This window comes from Megalops cyprinoides, chromosome 6, assembly GCF_013368585.1.
Source record: "Megalops cyprinoides isolate fMegCyp1 chromosome 6, fMegCyp1.pri, whole genome shotgun sequence".
Lineage (NCBI taxonomy): Eukaryota > Metazoa > Chordata > Actinopteri > Elopiformes > Megalopidae > Megalops > Megalops cyprinoides.
Genome location: NC_050588.1, coordinates 8,054,354 through 8,076,347, shown reverse-complemented (window position 1 = coordinate 8,076,347; position 21,994 = coordinate 8,054,354). Strand labels below are relative to the sequence as shown.

Below are 21,994 nucleotides of genomic sequence, written 5' to 3'. Positions count from 1 at the left end.
CACCAAGTGGAACTCAACGCAGGAAGCCAAGGAAGCACAGGGGAGTAATGTGAATGTTACACCGGAAATACAGCCCAGCACTGTTTGCCGGAGGGTTTGAGCATTGATTGAGTGTTGAAACGGAGGCTGCTCTTATCACTCAATTCGTCGATTTGTCAATAGTTACAATGGTTATCATTTAATGAATGAACGCAATTTTATGTGTTTCAGCAGATAAATAAATACTGTCCACTGAGGCATTAAGCACGACTGTATTGACTGACTGACTGAATTGATCCAATTGATTGATGTACAGCTGAATGCCAATAAAGACCATACTGTAGCAGCAGTAAGCCAGAAACGGAACTGAGTTTAATGTTTAAAGTTTACCTTTAAACTGACAGCTGCCCTGAACCTGCTTTTAATCCATCCCTTTGATTAAACGGATGCCAGTTTAAGTAAGAACGCAACATTAGCAGATGATTCCTTTCCACATGAATGCGTGTGATGTTGTAGCGTTATAGTACCTTTGTGCGTTTACATATAACAAAGAGATCAGCTATAGTATTAAACTTTTTTAGAAGGAAATAGGTTTAGCCACAAAAAACAGCTCTACAAAAAAGGAAGCGCTATCACACTAGATGCTAACGAGTGAGCCTTGCTTAAATTGGCATGCTCGTTAATCACACACAACAACCAAAAACAAAATCAGGATAATTATCAGATAAATGAAAGCTCCCCTGCTGCAATTAGCTACTCCCTCTTATTTTACATGTGGAAAAATGAATCATCGTAAATTGTTCGCTTGGTTTCAAACTGTGCCCACTTAGCGTAGAGTTCCACTCATTTCATAGCTTTTGTAGTTCTTACACATGGAGCTCGAACCTGCGTTTTCTTTGAGCTGTGTACAGGGTCACGCTACTGTTACAGTGAAAGCTATGCCATTTACACCTACAACCAGCAAAAAGGTAATCAATGTAGCAGAAAAAAAGAACGTTCCAGCATCAGAGTGAGGGAAAGGGGGGTCAAGTCGAAGGAAATAGGGTCAAGACATGAGAGAGGGGGGTCGAGGGGCGGCAGAGGGGCTCAAAGGATAGGGTCGAGGGGGTCAAAGCTTTGGGAGAGTGAGGAGGGAAGTGAAACAAGCAATGGTGGCTGGCATGGTGTGGCCCAAAGCTTGTGGACAGGGGGAAAGGAAAGACGAAAGGGGCGCACGAAAGCCAGGGAAAAGGGCTCGGGGCTCACCTCCGTGGCTGGGGACGCCCATGCTGTTGGCCAGCTGGTACAGCCGCTGCTGCTGCTCGTCGTAGGACCCGTGCTCGTTCAGCGCTGACATCATCCGCCTGTAGTGCTCCTCCGGGGTCATGTGACCGGCCAGAGGCTCCAGCGCAGGGGTGTGGGAGTTTTCTGGAGGGGGGAGAGAGAAACACGCTTGTCGTTGGCTCATCCTTTCTGCACAGGCGCCGGGGGGTAACTAACGGGAGCGCAGCAGGGGGTGCGGAGGGAAACAACGCATCAGCTCGAAAGAAAAACAACAGCGGAAATAAGAGTATGAACATCAAGACACGTGCAGATAGAGATGTCTATATATGCACACAGATCTACAGATGCATGTTTGTGTATGTGTATTAATATATATGTGTTGGTATATATATATTTATGCACACATACAGAGAGCATTTACACAAGAGGCAGGTCTGAGTCAGTTTCTCTGAGCTGTGCTGTGGTCTGGTGTTTCAGGGGGGCCGGGTTGGAGGGGGGTATTTTTACCCTCCTCATTGAAACCTGAGCCTGGCTCCGGGCAGGCAAGTTGGAGCGGAGTGGGGGGTGTGCGTGAGGGGGGGCTATGTGGGAGGAAAAACTGCGTCTCTGTCTCTGCCAAGCGCCACCTAATCCCCCCAGGGCTCTTCAGGTGTGTGTGTGTATGTGTGTGTGTGTGTGTGTGTGTGTGTGTGTATATGAGACTCAGCGTGTGTGTGTATCTGTGTGTGTGTGTTTATGAGAGTCAGCACATATATATGCGTATGTATGTGTCTGTGTGTGTGTGTGTGTGTGTGTGTGTGTGTATCCGTGTGTGTATGAGAGACAGTGCATATATATGTGTATGTGTGTGTGGAAGTCGGCATGTGCGTGTGTGTGTGTGTGTGTGTGTGTGTGTGTGTGTGTGTGTGTGTGTAAGTCGGCACGCGTGTGTGTGTTTGTTTGCCTGTGCACACCGCATGGGGAAATAAACAGGGCCACATTCCTCCTCGGAATCTGTTTGTTAGCCTCTCCCCCGCTCCGCTCAGCCGCGGATAATTCCGGCTCATTGCAGCTTTTCTGTCTGCTTTAGTCATTAGGAGGAAATCCTGAGGCGCGGATCCCTGCTCCTCTGCCAGGTGCAGGAGAGGCTCGCCTGCTCACGCCGCCCACCCCTCAGGCGGGGGGCGACCACCCGCCCCTCCCACTGTCTGCGTCTGGTGAGGGACGCCCGTCAATCTCGCACTCTCCCCCACGGTGACAGGGATGGTGCTCTGAGTCAAGGCTTCTCCACCACGCACTGTGGCGTCAGGCTTGCTGGAAGGTAAGGGGACCTGTTGCTGTTAAGCCTCTGACCTGGGCAGATCTGCATGTTTTGCACTATCCATGCTGGGCCCGTCAGATCCAGAACACGACCCACGATATGAGTAACCTTATTTCTCACACTCAAAACCTCCCGTGTCCACGCACCTGGCCCTGAACTCATGCTCGCCTGCGCTCCCACAATCCCCCGCTCCCCTCCCTCCCGCAATCAATGCTTTTTAAAACTGCATCATCTATTATTTAAGCCACTAAGTAGCGGGAATCATCACTCATTCATGAGCCGCGCCGGCGAAACCAGGGCGAGCCCGGTGCTCCATCTGCCCGCCCCGCCGCCCTCGCGCTCCCCGCCCGGAGTCTGCTGACCCTCGGCTGCTCTCAGGAGGACCCCAGGAGCAGGGACAGGAAACGGCAGTTCACGTGCGTGGGTCGAGGCTCCTGTTTATCCTATCTTAAAGAAAACACTGGATAACGGCATGGAATTTCGACGGTTGACAGTTTACACTATGTGGGTTTTAGTAATAACAACATTTTGTTACTGTTTTATTTCCTCAAACAAGCTTTTACCAAGAATGGCTTAAGATTCACCGTTGCTTTAAACGCAACAAGGCGATTTACATTGGGAGCTTAGTTTTCACTGAAGAAAATAATCTACTCAGACTTAGCTCCCCCCGCTCCCACTGGGATACTGGGCGACAAACAAAATAATCATGTAAATTTAATTAAAATCTTGATTCATTTGGCTAATTAAGAAAACTTAATTGATTAAGAGATAAAAATCTGTAGCTGATTAATCCATCCAATTAATCGTGGCAGCCTGCGTTTTTGCACATGCCCCCGTTAAGGTGCCGGCTGAGGCAGTGGTTTAATCGCTGCAGGTCGTATACTCGAACACACACGTGTTTTCCCTGCGTGCTGCGCCAAGCACGGCCGCAAAGCGAGGCCTTCACAGGTCATCGCGAATTAGCATCAAACTGTTTTCCCTGTTTCCGAAACAAAAAGTTCTGCCGCTCTCACCCGGCCAGGGAGGTGTAAGTTCTCAAAAATTTGAAAAATGAGTCTATTCCTCAGAGCACTTGTGTGATTCTCCACAATCGGTAAGGATATCTATGGTAGTTACATGCCTTGGTTCTTGGTTATGGAACACGGTGCATTGTGGGAAGGCAGCAACCTTTTCCTAGGAAGCAGGGTCCACCACTACCCGCATATGCACAGAGAGATTTGGTAACTCTAAACCGCGGCCACTCTCCCAATGAGCCACTGCGATTAGGCCAGAGAGTGCTGCTGTCATGTGGGAGGCTGACAGTATCTTCCCTGTTTTTTTTTCACGGCTGTGTTAAACCCCCCCATCACCCCCCCACCTCCGCCCCTAGGCTGCTGCTTCCACTCTGTCATTCCGCCAGACGAAAGCAGAGACATGAAAGGAGCCCCGCATTTGATTCCTATTTAATGATTTCCTCCGGCAGGGACGCCCCCTCCCCCGCCTGTGCGTGCCTGAGCGTGTGTGTGTGTGTTTCTGTGTGTGTGAGAGTACGTGTGTGTGTGTGTGTGTGTGTGTGTGTGCCTGAATGTGTGTATGTGTGAGTAAGTGATGTATGTGTATCTGAAAGCGTGTGTATACATGTGTCTGAATGCGCATGTGTGTGTGTGTGTGTATCTGTGTGTGAGTGTGTGCATGACTGAGTGTGTGTCTGTGTGTTTCTTTGATTGCGCCCCATGCTCCGCAATTACAGAAGTGGCACTCCCCCACTCTGCACTTCTAATTTCCCAGGCTGACACTCAGCCCAATTGCTCTCTGTTGCTGTGGGCAAGGCACCCTCCCCCCGACACACGCACACATACACCCACATGCAGACACACACACACGCGCACACACACACACACACACACACACACTCATGCACACAGGTAAGGCCCAGATGAAAGCCCACCTCCGCTCTTACCTTTAGGAGACAGGCTGCGGGGTCTCTTGCTCTCTGAAGGACAATCGCTGCTGTTGTTCGGGGAGTATGATCTTCTCTTGCCTAAAATATCATCTGCAAGAAGAGGAACCGTCGGTCAGCATACAGGTCTGAGCTCCAAAAATACAGTAAAGCACATGTATGCGCCCAGGGTGTTTTGGGCTCGTTCGACTGCCTACGTGCATCATGGGAATGAATGTGTGTCGAAACAGCGGAGTGTGCTGTTAGAGGAGAGGAGAGGGCCCACGTGGGCAAGGCTCTTACTCTTGTGCAGTGGGGGTCCCTGCAAGGGGACTGGGGCCTCCCTCCTTTTGCAGACCTAAGGCTTATCACCCCCCCCCCCCCCAAAAAAAAAAGAGAGAGGATGGAGAAAGGAAAAAGAGAGCAAAAATGGGGCAGGCCCAACCTTGGCCGTGTCCTTGCTCAGTCAGAGGCCGATGTTCACGCCCCGTGCCTCCCATCTGCCGAGCCACCTCCCTCCCTCTCTCTGCGCTCAACACTCTCACTGCAACGCTTACCCCCTACTGAATCTCCTCCTCAAGTCCCTCCTTCCCTGTCTCTCCATCTCTCTCTCTGTTTCTCTCCCGTGCTCTCACTCTCTCTATCTCTCTCCCGTGCTTTCTATCTCTCTGTCTCTCATGGGCTCTCTCTCTCCCTTTCTCTCTCTCTCTCTCTCTCTCTGTCTGTCCCTCGCCCTCAAGGTCCTCTTCCAATCAGGGTATGAGTAAACGCACAAACCCTGATCCAAGCAGAGTGAGGAACCTTTAGCGCACGCTTACAACGACCATCCACTCCCCCCTTGACCCCCCCCTTTTTTTCGAATCAATATCCTGCTAATAACGCGGAGGGCAGGGGTGTACTGAGAGCCCGGCGAGGCACGCGGGCAGGAAGGAAGAGGCCATTTGTCATCGCTCCCCCCCCCCCCCCCCCTAAAGCCGCGGCGCCTGCTTCCTCCCGCCTCGCTCCCCGGCACGGGGAAGGGGCGGGCGGCTGAGCGTGGGGCTCTGAATGGGACTTTCGTGCTCTCAGAAGGTGTGAGGGGGGTACAGAAGGTGGATGGTATTCTTTGTTTAGCTTCAGCCACAGCTGAAGCAAGATCTGGTTGAATAAGAGGCTCCAACGCCGAGGGGTTTGAGTTTGGTAGAAAGCCGTGTCATCCGTCCCCCCCTTGCCCCCAGCCACAGAGAGCATGACACCTCGTGATGAGAGACCACACTCCCAAAGCTTCTGAAAAACAGCTGTTAAAACAGCCCATTGTTGTTTTTTTTGTTGACTTCTCAAAAGAGAGAGAGACAGAGAAAGAGAGAGAGAAAGGATAGAGGGAGGAATGAGCAGGCCTCCGCTGAAGAGACAGCCTGGCGCGGAGGCCTGTGGGCTGAGCAGTGGGACTCCTAATGGTCCGGTCTGATGTGCTCTCCGGGGAGAGCGCTCCGGTTCCCCTCCCAGTGAAGGACACTGTGTGAAAGCACTCGCTAATGGGCCCGGATCGACCCCTGCCGCCACCCAGGGCACAAATGACCAATCAATAACCCCCCCCACCTGACCCCTCCCCCTGCCAGACCCCTCCCCCTCTAACCCCACTGATTTGTTCTACCCTCTGAGGAAACGCCTGCCCCGCTGGTTTTCAGAATAAAACTCCCACTCTCCCCTCCACCGCCCGTTACGTACCCCTGCAAATCAGGCGCTCGCTCGGTAATCGTTTAATCAATCCTTAGATTAATGAGTCGATGAGCCCTGGAACGGCGGTTCTTATCTCGCCTAATCGGGCAGCACCGTGAGGGTGGGTCCTCGGCAGCAAAGGGGGGGTTATATGAGAGACTCTTTTCTAACGCCGTCACCTCTCGCGTGCCGATTGGCCAGGCTGGGACACTGTCCCCTGAGCCCCTGGTCCCTCGGCTGCCTGGGCGACTCTTATGCATTGGCACGGTTCTCTGGATTCAATTCATGGTTTGTGCCCTTCAAGTTTTTCATAATACTACAACAGCAATAATAATAGTCATTATCACTATAAACAACATCAATACCCACAAATAACAGGATTCAAGGGCTCAGGTCTTTGTGGGGAGGGAACACAGCGGCTTTGGCTCTGTCGTTCCAAGTTTGGAAATAACGCGCTTGACAAAAGGAAAAAAGTTCACGGCCGGGCTGGCGGCTAAGTCATTATTCTACATGGTTAACTCAAGGCGTGTGCTGAATCACTCAGACAGCTTTATTAAAGTTCAAAATGAAAGGCCCTATCAGTAATCTGGTGCGCTGACATCACACGGCTTCCTCAGAGCCTCCGTAAATTAAAGAGCGTTCCGCCAGCCCCGCAAATGGAACCAGGACGCCACCGCCGTCGCGGCCGCTATCAAATTCACATTCACGCTGTTTTATTAGCGTGCGTGCCTGCGTGTGTGTGCGTGTGTGTGTGCACATGTGTCTCTATGTGTGTGTGTGGGAGTGAGTGTATGCGTGTATGTTCATGTGTTTGTGCGCCACATAACAATGCTGTATTTCGGTTTAGCAAAAATCAATACAAGTTTTTTTTTCATTTTAAAATTAAAAATATTAACAGTAGATCTACAGTGTGGGGAGTTTTTTTTACACTATACCTATATATACTAGCTTCTAATAAGAGCGTCACATTTCAGTTGTCCATTACTGAAGAGGTGAGGAGAGAGGGAGAACACACAGCAATAGAAAGCACTCAGACCCCCACCCTCCCTCCCAGACACTGTGCTTGTTGATCAGGTGCCGAGGGTCAGAGATTTTCGGGATGAGAGCTTTTAATGCCAATTAAGTGCTGCTCCTCGCAGCGCAGATGCTCTCCCGTCTGACGCCAAAAGAGAGGTCTCGCCCGTCTCACCCCGAGCCCCGTCAAATCTAGCCCCTTCCGCGCCCGTCGCCAGCGCCGCATCACACGTCGCGATGCTGCAGGCGCCAGAGACAGCTCCGCCAAGGCAGAGCGGCGGGATGCCCGGCGCTAAACCCGGCGGTCTCGCGGGCTCGTCCCTCATGCTGGAAACACCCCGTTTGGCAAGGGGCGCGGGTGGGAGGGGAGGATCAAGGTTAAGAAAGAGGGGAGAAAAAAAAAAGAGGAAGAATCAGCAGCGGCACTTCTTCTTCCTCTCCTCCGGCCAGCGACAGGCCTGACGGCCGGGCTCCTTAATTCCCGTTTCTTATTCCCTTAATCTGTCATCTTTATCGGGCCGCGGAAGTGCAGGGCGGTGCGCGCGAGCCGCGGCCCCCCGATCAATCTCCGCATTACGGCTGACAGAATGGTGCTAATAACTTATTGATCCCGTGTCCGCGGGGCTCCGCCGGGGCTGAGCGGCGCCCATTGATTGGCTACGGGGGGGAGCGGGGGTGGGGGGTGGCGGGGGGGATGGAGGGGGGTATGTGCTTCCGCTCCCTGGGAGGACGATCCGCCTGACGGCAGGCGCGGACCGCTCTCCTGCAGCGAGCCCCCGGGGGGAGAGAGAGAGAGAGAGACAGAGAGAGAGAGAGAGAAAGAGAGAGAGAGAGGAGGGTGGGGGGGGGGGAGAGAAAGAGAGAGAGAGAACAAGGCAGATTAGCTGATGGAGAAACAGGGAGAGAGAGAGAAGAGAATGAGAGAAGGGAGGAAGGGACAGACACAGAGAGACAGAGGAAGGGAGAGGACACATGGACAGGGTAAATATGGAGGGAGAGAGGAAGAAAATATGATGGTTATGTGAAACATGAGCACAGCCCTGTGTGGAGGAGATCGGTAGGACTTTTCAATGAGTTAGGTTATAGATTCAGAGGAAATCAGCCAGACTTCTCCTGAATTAAGGGTATAGATTCAGAGGAATTCAGTCAGACATTTCCCGAGTTAAGGGTATAGATTCAGAGGAAATCAGTCAGACTTTCCCTGACTTAGGGGTATAGATTCAGATCAGCTCAGTCTGACTTTTTGATGAGTTAGGTTATAAATTCAGAGGAGATCAGTGGGACTTTTCCTGAGTTAGAGGTATAGACTCAGAAGAGATCAGTAGGCAAAAAACAGAAACACCAACAGTGGGCAAAAGATAACACCACCTCAATGCCTCTCTCCTGACGGCTGGGACATCTCCTGCTCCGATTTGCCCCTCTGATTTTAATTAACAGGCTTCTCTGATAGGGGCCAGCTTCCTGTTTGCATATGCGGTACATGTTCATATATACTATGTGCTCTTAGCCTAACCTTCCTGTGTTCATTTTGTGAGTCACTCTGCATAAAGGCCTCTGCTAAATGACTAAACGTGTGATAAATGAATAATGCATCTGTTCTTACAAAGACCACATGTGATATGTTAGATACAACAGATATAGAGGAAAATCAATTCAATAAACACCTCCAGCCTCAGACACAGTTCACACACTCTTCTGCTGAGCGGCTGGGAGTAGCAATGGTAATCGGTCCCAAAACATCGGCTCTTCCATTTGCATAAACGCGTACAGGAAGCGTTACAACGGCGTGCTGCTACTAATTTGGTGATGAACCTCATTACACAGAGCAGCTCCTTAGTTACCACAGGGGTTTGGTTCAACTGATGGATGAATTAGTTGTCGAAGGGAACTAACTGAGTGTATGGTGCCTGCCTTTTCCCCTGAAAGTGCTCAGAGGAACTTTGTAATCTGCTTCCTAGAGTCCCTTGTGTCTTTCCTCCATCCCTCACCTTAGCACCTTTCTTTCTCTCCTTCTCTCTCTCTCTCTCTCTCTCTCTTTCTTTCTGTCACTTTTTCTCTGCCCCCCCCCCCTCTCTTTCTCTCTTCCTCTCTTCCTCTCCCTGTTCACTGGCAGACAGAGTTAGATACACGGGGACACTGGGCGATATGACTGGACTTGTTTACAGACGCGGGGCGAACTGTTTAAACAGGACTCCCAAATCCCTGCTTAATCCGCCAGCCAACAGATCTGAGGCCTCACCCACGCCCAGGAGTCTGCCTCCTTCATCCCTCACTGTCTCTCTCCATCCATTGCTAAATTAATAGAGATTTTCCCTGTTAAGATCACGAGCGTCTTCCCAAGACCCACCCACACCCCCTCAAACCTCTCCCAAACCTGTCCCCAAACCTCTCCCTAAACGTCTCCCCAAACCTCATGTTCAAGAACTCCGGGTGCGTCTGTGCAGTTCCGCCTAAAGAGACCCCCCCTATGGATGAGCGATCTCATTTTGCGGTCAATTATCCCACATCCCCCTTACCCCCCCCACCCCCCCCCCCCCCCCCCCCCCGCCCCACCCCCGAGCGGAGATCAGAGCAGATGCAGCAGAGGAGACGCCTACGCTAATGACAGGACGGGGGGGAAACGGCCCCACGCTTACATTTGCGGTGGGCACGGTGAGGTGGCCCCCCGTGGTGACTCAGGTTGACACCTGGGCACAGTAAGCTGTTCCGTACTGACGGTGGACACGTCAGGCTGAAGCACGCTCACCACGAGTCAAAGCACAATTAACGGCAACAACAACAGACAACCCCAGAGTTCACTGAGGACATACCCGCGTCACGACTGTGTCAGTTAAGAGTGGACGCTCAGCAGCTGAAGATTCCAGCTGGGGCCGAGACGCACAAGCCAGTGACGCAACTAAGAGCGGCCGCTCCGTTGCAGTGCGTCCACAGTACAGAGGCGCCAACATCGCAAGCTTTCAGGCCAGCTCATTGCACCCCCCGGGGCGTAACGAGGCGCCACTCTTTCTCACCACAAGCGCGAGGAGTTCTTCAACTCTCGCCTCTTCCCGTAAGGACGCTACATCGGACTGCCACGGCTCACGCCGGCGGATGGGAGAAAACCACCGCTCAGCACCTTCCTGGCCGGGACCGCAGCCCGAAAGCAACGTCTCAATTACAGAGCGCAGGGCTCGCTGGCTCCAGGAACAATCGATACGGCGATTCCGGTTTGGAAACGGCGGCCTTCTTATTTTTCCCATTCCGCCGTCGAGACCCGGAGACAAAAGCACCTGTGCAATATGAGTGACCCCCGCAACTGCAGCTACTTCTTTAACACCTACGAGGGGTTGATGGTTTCCAGTTAATGGCTCACGGGCGTGAAACAACACGAAAAGACAACACCACAGACACAGCCGTCAGTTTACAGGAAAGGGACACATCCCTACAGGTGATGGCTGGTCGTTCAATGGCCAGACGCTCACTCAAAGCATACAGCACGGGCCGTGTGAGGGCAAATTTAAATAAACCCCGCTCCACACGCAGACTGAAATAATAAGTGAGCAGCTTGCTGTTCGTCAGGGTGACACACAGCAGTCACTTTGAAATATGGAACTGAACAGACCAGCAAAAAGCAGCTTTGTATTATTGTAAATGCTGAGCAAGGCCAACAGACTCTTTACCTTATGAATATAAGGAGTTGATAGCTACACGGATGCTTGGACCTGTCAGACAAGCTGGACTATAGGACTGTTAGAATAGAAACAACAATATTTTGTATCAGAGATGTCAGTCATTTTTTTTGACTGACTGCTAGTAACATACTAGCAACCACACTAATAACCATGGGTTTAACTGTGCGATGAAATAAAAATACATAAAACAGTTGTCATTACATTCAAATCAAATTAACATTTTTCTCTATTTTTTTATCAAGGGGGGGATCCTTACCCCACATAATTATCCCCAGCATAACTTACAACTTATAACTTTACAAATCCCTGCTGGACAATACTGTATTTGAAATGACTATTCCTTCTGAAAGCACAGCACCTTCCTGTTCTCTTCTACTCCTTTTATGGAACATTGTTTCTCATGAGGTGATGACCACTGTAGAGAGTAACTGGGCCTAGGGCCGAGTCTCCCTGTGTCCCAGCGAGGCCTAAAAATTCACATCAGATAACCACCCTTTAATTAACGCATTCAATTACCTCACTCCACGCCATCTCTGCTTGGATCATGTTGGATTACGGGTTAATAAAGCCATTTATTAGGAGTGGGAAATCGCGAGGGTACAAATAAGCTTGGAGCTCGGAAGAAAATGTCAAGCGCGCATTAAGTAATAGGCTTGAGAGAGACACCAGGGGATGAGCAATACGTTTAATCTCGCCAATTAAGCAAAGTGTGCCAAACGAACTTACTGATACTAATAAATCCTTTACGGAACGGTGACGGAAATGGAAGGATGGGGGGGGACCGTTGTCCCGGACCACGACGAGGAGGATTGGTCAGAGAATCCCCCTCCGCAAAAAAAGAATGTGTAGATGAATTCCAGGCGCAATACAGGCACGGCAAGAAAAACGCAGTGGAAAACGCAGTACTCGAAACAAACACAGGACAGAGAGAGACCCAGAGACTGGAAGGGCGAGGCGGCCAACTGCCAATTATGTAAAAAAGTCACAAAGCCAACATCTACGTCAGCGTGTGTGTCGGGTTGGACCTTCTACACTCTGAAACCCAAAACGACCTCGCTGGAGGAGGTTCGGCGGGGTGAGGCGGGGCGGGGGAGGGGTTGGGCAACGCGGCCCGTACCTGCTGCGGCGGAGCCCACGTCGACGGTGCTGCTTCTGTTGATCTCTCCGCAGGGCTGGCCCTCGGGCATGCCGGTCTGCCGCGTGTGGTGCAGGTTGGAGATGATCGTCGTGAGGTCACTGTCACGGCTGCAAGGGAACGGCAGGGGGAGAGAGAGTTCAGGTTCAAAGTCGAGCAGCTCCGGTCACATGACCCCGTCCGTCACGCGCGGGGGGGTGGGGCGGGGCGCTGACTCAGTAAAGCTCGCAATGATCCACACGTGCACAGCTGTCATGAACCATGCCTGCTCCTCAATCTGCTTCCTTAAACCGTCTGCGCTGCTTTCCACTGTCTATAGGCTTAATGCTATGTATGTATGTATGTATGCTATGTAATGTATTGTCTTTTTTGTTATATTACATACTAATTACACAATACTCTGCAGAACACTTTAAGAGCACACACAAAATTTTAAAATTCAACACAAAATTTTACAAGAGCACAGTGACAACACAGCGTGTTGAGATTCATGCAATAAAGACAGACTGATAGGTGAGAACGGCACCTACTCACAGTGGCACACTAAACAGCCCATCTCTGATTAGCTCTGAGCTGAGCACATGACCGTCACCCCGCGGCCTCCCCCGTGCCTGGATCAACGCAGGCGGACGCAATTGCACATCTCGACGATTCCCCACTGCGATTGGAAATTGTCCATGAGGGTAACCTATTCCCTCCCCCCTGAGCTTGCCGCCCCCCGCCTATCCCCTCTGCCCCAAACACGCTTCTAACTTCCCAGCGTCTGACCCTGTTGAGATGGGCAGCTAATCTGTGTGTCTAGGTCTCCGCTAATCAGATAGATTGGTCACCGAGAGTCCATAGGCTCCCCGCTGTGCGCTTTTTTGCCTGGGCTGTCTGAAAGCGCACACAGGAGGTGACGATTACGCCGCCGACGGCAACAGGCTGTGAGCGTCCACCTCGCAGCTGTCTCCGCTACACCCTGCTACGGCCTTCCCTCTTGTTTCATTTTATACCGGGGGGGTGAGGGAAGTGGGGGGGGGGGGGTGGGCTCTTTGAGGAAAGGTGCACAGCAAACCCTTTTTAAACACCCATGATGCCAGGACAAATCTTAATCACTTCCAGAAACTGCTTAAAAGAAAAACTGACAGACAACTGCCTCAAGCAATTTTGTGTCTTATCCTGTCTAATCTTCAATCTTAAGAAACGTTAATCAACACATTCAGGGTTCATAAGTGGTTTATGGGCTTAAAATGGAGTGATTAGCTTTTTTTTATTTTAAACCACCCACCCCCAAATCAATACTGGTCTGGGAGGTGTGCGAGACGAGCTCGGATCAGAGTAATCTTCAAACGTCTCAGCAACACCAGGGGCAGATAATGAATACTCTGATGTGGCAATCTGGAAGGGAGATCTTGAGCGCCTTGGACCCAGAACGTGTCTGTCTCTAGCAGGTAAGGAACAGGCGTCCTGACAGCGCCGTGGGGAGGGGCTCGGGGCGATGCAGGGGGAGCGGTGCTGTCTGCCTGGTCGGGATGCCAGAAACAGGGGGGAAACTTCGGAAACTTGGCCGGGGGAACCCGCTCACGGGACGCGCCGCTGACTCCGGCCCAAGGGTATTTGTGTTTTGTGCACTTGTGCAGTTTGGCAGCGCTCGCGAGAGCCGGCCGCAGATCGGGGAGGTTGCGCGCAGGTGCGCGCTGTGACACCCCTCCCCTCCCCAGGCTGGGAGGTTTAGGGATTAGGTTGGGATATGTCCACCTCCCCGTCATTCCTCATTAAGCGCCCCAGCCCTGAGAGCTTGTCTCTCACCTATGGAGAGGTGGGGAGAACTGTGTCATGGGGGCGTTTTATTGAAATCTGATTACCGCTCTGATCTCCTTAAACAGCATAATGTTGTGCAATACCAGCTTAGGGCATGGGACACATGAGAGATACATCCCAATATGGCCTTCAGCCCGCAGACAGCTGGGAAGAAAGAGAGAGAAAAAAAAACCTCCTGCGGCCGGTGGGGGTCTGAGCAGCGGCCGGGGTTTTTCCCCGCGTCCGGGAGCCTCCGCCCGTTCCCGCCGCTAAAGGCCGGGCAGATTACAGGCCCCGCCGCCCAGGAATTCAGCCGCTCGGACCACGTCAGGTTAACCGTGCGCCTGTCAGGCGACCGTGTTCCCAGAGGTTTCAGCTTGAAGAACAGCTCCCTGGGAGGAGGGGAAAAGGGTGCCGCTGCCAAAGCGGCCGGGCCGCCTGCCACCGGGGAGCGGCGGGACGCATTCGGGGCACGACTCCACAGCACAAGCCTCCCTCTGTGCCAACGACAGATGCGTTTCCCCCGCCGCAGCTAGAAACTTCTCTGCCCCTAATGCAATAATGCAATCAGATCACAACGCAGGGACAACAACTAACACCCGGGTTTAATCGCCGTAAATCCTTACCTTTGACCGACAAACGAAAGCGAGTCCTACTGTTTTTTTTTTTTTTTTCCTTTCTCCCTCGCAAGAACAGTTCGGCGAGGCCGGCGAAAAGCCTGAATGAAAACAATTGTGTCCGTTTGGAAAAAAATGTAACACTTTGTTTACAAGTCAAAGTTGCGAGGGGAAAAAAAACCTCTACCAAGTCCGGCCAGGACTAAGCCAGGATCCCGGCGAAAACAGACACCCCTTTGTGGTGACCAAACGATGTCGAAAAAAGAAGCACCCCCCCCCCAGTTACTCAGGAATCAGTACAACCGCATATTCCCGGAGGGCTGCTGTTATTGGCATACAGCATACAAAAATATATGGATGCAATCATTAGCTGAGTAATGATCGCAATAAATAAGTGCTGCCTCTTTAAAAAAAAAAATTCCATCTCTGTTGAAATTGCGATTGATGTACTGGCGTAGGTTTGGCTAAAGCCCTTAAAAGCAGCTCCGGGGATCATCTATTGACGGCCCCTCTAATTAGTTCCTGATGCCTGGTGCCTCGTGCCTTCCCCTTGGCTAATGAGCAGCGAGCTAATGTCCCGAATCCCCCCCGAAAAAAGAGAGCTCAGCCCTGATCTCCAGGAAGAGGCTGTGCCGCGGCGAGAGGGAGCCGCCGCTGCGGGGTAATTATAGGAGGAGTGCACGCAAAACGCCATCCGCTGCCGCCATGCCCCAATTAATCCCCCTGTCCAGGGGAGAGGGCGTCGGCCTCGGCGGCGGGGAGGGGCGCGTGGAGGTTTTTTTTTGGGGGGGGGGGGCGGGGGGGGGGGGGTCGTTAAAACAGACATGCCGAAGCCTGCACTAATCCTGACTGGATAAGCGATAATAATTTGGTCTGCGCTAAAAATGTTTTAGATGTCAGTAATGTTTTAGCACGTTTCTTTACAAAGTGGTGCTGTGTCTCTTTTGTAAAAAATCTCAGTTCAAGCAGAGCAGGGTTGTTTTAATAAAGCTGGCACTGAACCAACAGGCTCCCTGGGCAGGGATAAACACAGCCAACCTAAACGATTACGTTCCTTCAGTCTGCAGCAAGTGCCACCCATCGAGGACAGGAGAACCCTTCAGAAAGTTACACCCCAGAACATGACTGCATTCGTGAAAGACTCTTCATCACTGAGTGACCACCGAAGCAAAGCGGGTGCATCATAGATGGAAACGAAAATGCACGCGCTCCCCTTACACAGAGAGGGCGTCAGGGGTGAATTTTACTGAACCGCGCCAACCACAAGCACCCCTGCATCCCGCCCGAGAGCCACGCTGGAGTTTGTCGCTGCTGTCCTGAAGCGCGACACCAAAGGCATGAACCTTTATGCAAATGACGCCGCAGCGGCTTCTCAGCTCGACAGCAATCTGCGCAACAGATCGCAAATATAACCCTCCACGTCACAGAGGATGGATGCAGCAAATTCGGCGGATTAAACGCAATGTTCCTCATAAATACCCCAAGCGCTTAGCCCGCGACAAAGACAGGACGACAGAAAGAGAGAGAGGGAGAGAGAGAGAAAGAGGGGGACAGTCCCCTCCCACCACGCCCCCCCCCCCACCCCCTCCCCATACGATAATGCCATCCTGAATTTCCTACCTAAGCAGGTTATTATCCCAAGAAGAGACGCCTTTCAAAGGATCTGCGCTAAGCCCCGGAGAGCAAGGGCACCGTTTGCCGTGCTAATTAGCACACTTTCGCCCCGCTGTCCCAGTTCGGCCCCTTAATGAGGGCTCACGGACGGCCAGCCAAGGTCATAATCTGAGTCAGGGCAGGTAAGACCCGAGCAGCTGACTCAGCGCGAGCCGTCTGGCTATGTGGGGGGGGGGAGGGGGGAGGGGGAGGGGGGTGAAGGTCTTGACAGCTCCGCTCATGACAAAGGCCCTCTTATCGCCAAGCACACGCTGAAGACAATCTCCATAATCGCGTCCTAAACCAGCCAATGCCACTCATCCCCCGCGTCCAGACCAGTATAATGACCCAGATATTACCCCCTCGGCCCAAGCCGGTTAAAGGGAGACGTGGGCCTGACTGGCAGGGCACTGCACGGGGACCTTGGGCAAGAGTGTGTGTGTGTGTGTGTATGTGTGTGGATCAGGATCATGTACATATGTGCAACAAAGGTTTGCAGACATTGTTTTTGCACACAGCATTGTGTGTATTATGTAGGGAACCCCCACATCATAAGCATGTAGATAAGGATTGTGTATGTCATGTACATGTGTGTACACACGTGTGTGTGTGTGTGTGTGTGTGTGTGTGTGTGTGTGTGTGTGTGTGTATCAGCATCACAGGCGCACGTCCTCGCGTCACCCAGAGAGCAGAGATGTTGCTGGGGAGATTAGTTTTAATTCTGTTTTTATGTGCTTTTGTTCCTGTAGAATCCGTAGAGGCATTAGCCTTCTCACCGCTTATGATGCTTATTTTGCACGCCGCTTTCGGCCCCCAATAAAACGAGCCTGGCTGTTTGCGGCAGCTGCCACTGTAATTTTAGGCTGTCCCCGAAACACTTTAAATGGATCGAGGTCAGCGCTCCGCCGGCCGTGCTGTGCGCGTGAATGCCAGGCGGTCCCTGTCCCGCCCGCCCACGGGGGTCGGAGCCAGCGACGTTGCCGCCGCCACCGCCGCCGCTGCCAGAGACAGGCGGCCTGCCACAGAGGTCAGATGCCCCAGACTGGCTGCTCTTACACCTCTGGAGGCGAGAAAAACATTCAAAATATTCAGCCCCTCCCTGTGGCCTGCTACCCCTCATAGGCCTGTTGTTCGGGTAGGTATTCAAGTCGTGTGCGACTCTGGATATAAAATAGCACGCTCAAGAAAGACAAGTCTTCACTTCTGGAGTCAGACAGATTAACCATAAATTATGACTGAGTAAATAAATACAAATAAAGTCACAGAATTCAATTTCTATCCAGGAGATATAACACCTAATTTAGGATGGGTTGGGATGGGAAGCTGCCTACCTGTGCCACTGAGGTTATAAGCGTATTTGACATTTGTAATACAGCATAACAAATACGGTACAACGAACTATACAGCACCTATGTATAATGCACAAAAACAGGAAGATCTTACTGATGCATCTGAAAAACAATGAAAAATAATAATAATCGTGAGATCACACATCAGATGTGATCTTCCGAACAGCTGGAGACATGACCTCGCCAGCCACGCACGCTGTAGGGAGACCCACACAGCGGTCCCTGTTTTGTTTTGGCGTTTGGACTTTGTTTTGCTTTTGTGGGCTGTGTGGGCGTGGCAGGGGCGAACGGGGTGGGGTTGGGGGCGGGGGCCTGTGCTCACAGTTAGATGCGGGTGCACCTGCGCTGTGCTCTCTGGCGTACGCCGCGGCCTCAGTTCAGAGACGTGGAAAAGAACGATCTGGAGCGTAGGCAGTGTGCAGGGAGGGGGGGGGGGGTGATTCTGAAACCGTGCCGATCGCAGGGAAGGAATGCCCAGACCCTGACAGCGTGTCCCTGGCAGAGGGTGGTGGCGGCAGGGGGCCACCGGCACGGGCGCTCGGTGTGACAGGGGTGGGGGGGCAGAGATCGGGGATCGGAAGGGTTGCGGGAGGTCGTCAAATCGAGGTCGCATCGAGGCGGCCTGGTGCCATGTTGGAAGGCACAGCGATCGGCAAGCCCGTATCGTTGGCCGAAAAGCCAAAAAGGTGGCGTCCTGCCCCCAGACGGCAGAAACAGGCAGCGATTGGACGTCGGAGAGCACACGCAGGTGCGCGTGCGGGGGGGGGGGGCGGGGGGGGTATCTGCCTGACTGCAACAGCTGCTGTCCAGTGCGACTTTGGGACCAGCACTGACCCCAGTTCAGCCGGCTCTGCAATCTCATTAGCAGCCTCAGAGCGGAGACTGCTCTGAACCACGCCTCGCACCGAGCCCGACACACCAGTCCGAAAAAAACACATACTTTTATTACCTAAAACCGCGGTATTGTTGTTTACACGATATGATATCAGACCTGACTCATACCGGACCGAAAGAAAAATCCGTCTAAAAAAATCTATGGCACACTTTTGCAGTTTCACACCTGTGAGTAGCTCTGTGAGCTAAGAGAAGCTGAGCTTTTAGTGTTTGTTTTTCAGCACTGCTGCTAACAAGGGCCTCTGTTCTTTCCACAGCCAGGCCAAACAGAGCTGAATACAGAGGGAGAGGAGAGAGAGAGCGAGGGAGGGAGAGCGAGGGAGAAAAAAGTAATAAAGAGAGAGTGAGAAATAAATAAACAAGTAGCTCCATGAATAAAATAAGAGCGGGCTGCGTCCTCTTGGGCTCGGCAGCTGTTCCTGTACGTGCGCCGTATACGGGCTCACGTGAGGTCGATACACCTCCGGCGGAGCGGGGGGTTCTGCGCACCTCGGTCTCTGACGGATTCGGGGGGGGGGGGAGCTGGGGAGCTCAGCCTGATTAGACCCCGGGTTCTTTAACGATACGCCAAAAAACTTTCTGGTCTGCTTCTCTCTGCTCCCGCCTCAGAGCCGCGCTCTCCTTTCTGAGCGCGTTCGCTCACCTGCTCGAGAGATCGTCCTCGCCCGAGACAAGCCGTCTGCAGCCGGCTTACGGTAAATGGAGGGGGGGGGGGGGGGGGGGGGGGGGGGCGTTTTCCCTCCAGCGCATAAATAGCAGCGGTTGGGCCTGCCTCTCTTATCAGAGCATCTGGCAGTTCTGGGCAGGAACCTGAATCAGTGTCGCATCTGCAGCTCAGACACCGCGAGCGTGAGGAGAGGATCTCTGAGCGCGAGGTCTTGGCCTGTCCTCCACCAACTTCACATCTCTTTCAAGCAGTGTCTACGTTTAAATCTGAGTTAATAGCTCTCTCTCTTTGGGGTGTTGCAGGGCCTCAAAGAGGTTTATCTCGAATAAAACGCAGCCCTTTTTTGCAGGGGGCAGTGGGGGTATAGGTAAATTCGCTTTTCGATAGCCGCAGCCTGGTGACGGCACGTGAATTCCACACCTGTTCTGTCACCCGTCGGTGGTCCCGTGCCGAGCCGTCACTCCGAGCCCGCGCTCCTCAGCCAGGCCGGTTTGTGTCAGTGACGAGAAGGCAAGGACCGCCCACGCGCAACCACAGCTGCAGAGAAGGAAAACCTCGTGCTCTTTCTTCACGCACTGCAAGGCAAGAGAGCGAAAAACGAAAACGAGATGTTTTCCTCTTTTTTTAACATTTTTTTTGCTTTTCTGTCCACCCTGGCACTGGGGGCGGGGGTTCGCTCGCTGTGTTGCTCATTCCTGGAGGAGGAGGGGCCGGGGATCCCCGTGGCGACCGGCCGGTTTCTCAGCAGAGCTCCCCAGGGGAATCCTTTCCTCCGGTGCCCACGGTGTGGGCGAGGCCGGGCCCGAAACTAGGTCTTTTCCATCACAGGCCGGGACTTCCCCCCCCTCCCCGCCTCCGCCCCGAAGGGTAATCACCTCGCCCTCCCACGGGCCAGCCTGTCTCAGATGGCGCGCCCTGAACCTCTGCCTCCCTGCACACACACAGTAAAAAAAAAAAAAAAAAACGCCACGGCGCAAACCCAAGAGACCTCCACCACAGAGAAGAATGTCACAGCGCCTCTTCATCTTAATTAAGAGGGGCTGTTCAAAGAAACGTTTATTTTCCTTTTCGCCCGAGAGGCTGAACCTGAACCCCACGGGATGGGCGGCTGGCCAGAAATACCAAGGAGGGCCGTGATTTCTGCAGCGGGAGCCAGTACGTTCGGTCCCCGAGTTTGAGCGCGCCGCGTCGATGAAAAACTTTCCGGGTTGCAGAAGGACACGGAAAATGATCGTTTTGATTTCGTCAGTGCGGGGACACGAAGTTCCTCTCTGTCGTACGTGGATGCCTTTTTTTTGTTTTGTTTTAGCAGTGCTTCCATTTGTGTGGGGGGGGAGGAGAGTTGAGGTGAGAAGAGTTTGAGGCGGTTATCGAATTGCGTGGTGCTTTCTGTCTTCGGCAGAGGACGAGTGTTATGAAAAATAAAGATCTGAGAATCTCGATTCCTTGGGGGATGGGGACCCAGGAAGCAAAGTGAGGAAACAACAAGTCTTCTCCTTTTCCCTTGAAGGTACCATTGAACGCCCAATCACTCCGCTCTCACAGATCTGTCATTACCACATCGACTCCAATATCCTTCACAGGCGGCGACCAACAAATCTCAACAACACAAAGAAATTCCCCCCTTTGCATATAAAGATAGAAAAAAACACCTATATGCATCTTAACTTTAATTACCTGTGGTTTAGAGCAACGTGAATACCTAAATCCCTTTTTTATTAGGAGCTGAAGGCAATTACTAATAATGACATTTAAATAGCAAAGGCATGCTTATCTACTCCCCGTACCTTTGTTGCAGCATCTTAGGTGGAGGGCATGCTAATGTGCACCAGCCAGGACTTTCATAGTAGAAAGTACCAGAAACTGTCACTTGGTTTAATATTTTTTCCCATAATAATAATTTTACAAGACTGTTCAGTTGCACTACATCCTGTGAGACCGCATTTAAACCCAAACATATGCACAAATATACAAGAAGTCAGTTAACTAAATCACCTGGAGCAGCACAACAGAGAATACATTAATAACTGCGTTAAAAATGGCACACTGTAAGGCATTAAACATAAATTGGCATAGACCGGCGTATTTTTTCCATAATTTCCATGAAGGCAACATGGCTTTCACATTATTTCCCAGAAACGTGTTCCTTTTCTTTAAATATCGCAATTCGCGGATAAGCTCTTGCGTTGAGCCGAGCACGCTCCACTGCAAAGAAAATGAGGCTGCCCATTGGCACTGCCCAAGCATCCAACGGCTGGATAAAAAGCGCATGGCAACACACCACGGCAACGCATCGCAGGTACGTACCAGCTCTGACAGACTCTTACACAGCTCCTGGAACTCGGCCCGGTTCTGCAAGGTTCTGTGACTCAGTGGGCTCCTTCCCTGAGCATCACTGGTGATAAGGAGCTATCGGCCTTGTCACCAGCGCTCGACATCCCGCAGGGAGAGAGAGCGAGAGAGAGAGAGAGAGCGAGGGAGAGAGAGAGCGAGAGAGAGAGAGCGAGGGAGGGAGAATAGAGAGAGAGGGAGAGATAGAATAGAGAGAGGGAGGGAGAGAGGCAGAGAGAGAGAGAGAGAGAGAGAGAGAGAGAGAGAGAGAGGTCGCGGCTGCTTTGCGCCACCAACGCTCTGCGTTCGTAGCACAGACAGGTTAAACCCTTCTTCGTATGCAGCTGAATTTATAGCAAGGATTTAAAGGGCGTCTGAGCAGCTGTGCAGAGCCGTGCAGGGTGGGGTAGAACGGTGCCAAAGTCGCGACAAAACGGGCACCGTGCTCGCTATCCACCGCTTCCCTCTCTCTCCCTCGCTCCCTCTCCATAAAGAATTATCCATGGTGACAACCTCACCCCCCCCCCCCCCCCCCCCGAGCTGGACCCGATGACCTGCCTTGCCTGTCTGTCAGTGGCTATCGCATATGGATTGGGTTTGGGCGGAACCAAAAAAAACCCAGCTCGTGCCCGGTCGGACAGACTGGTTCTATTTCTGCACCGCGCCACCCGCGCGTGCTCGCGCCCGCTCTCAGTTTCCCGAGGCCTTCATATTCGAGACTCA

At 52.3% G+C, this 21,994-nt stretch overlaps 1 protein-coding gene across 5 annotated transcripts in view; it reads right to left on the bottom strand.

Annotated features, from left to right (window-relative positions):
- samd11 (sterile alpha motif domain containing 11) overlaps nt 1–21,994 on the bottom strand; it is a 64,704-nt gene that overhangs the window by 19,659 nt on the left and 23,051 nt on the right. For all 5 annotated transcript variants that reach the window (XM_036532222.1, XM_036532224.1, XM_036532223.1 and 2 more), the window contains exons 4-6: nt 11,961–12,088; nt 4,482–4,574; nt 1,225–1,386 (exon numbers count right to left, since the gene is read on the bottom strand). In XM_036532222.1, coding sequence (XP_036388115.1) covers nt 1,225–1,386; nt 4,482–4,574; nt 11,961–12,088 — 383 coding nt within the window. The remainder of the gene's footprint in view (nt 1–1,224; nt 1,387–4,481; nt 4,575–11,960; nt 12,089–21,994) is intronic.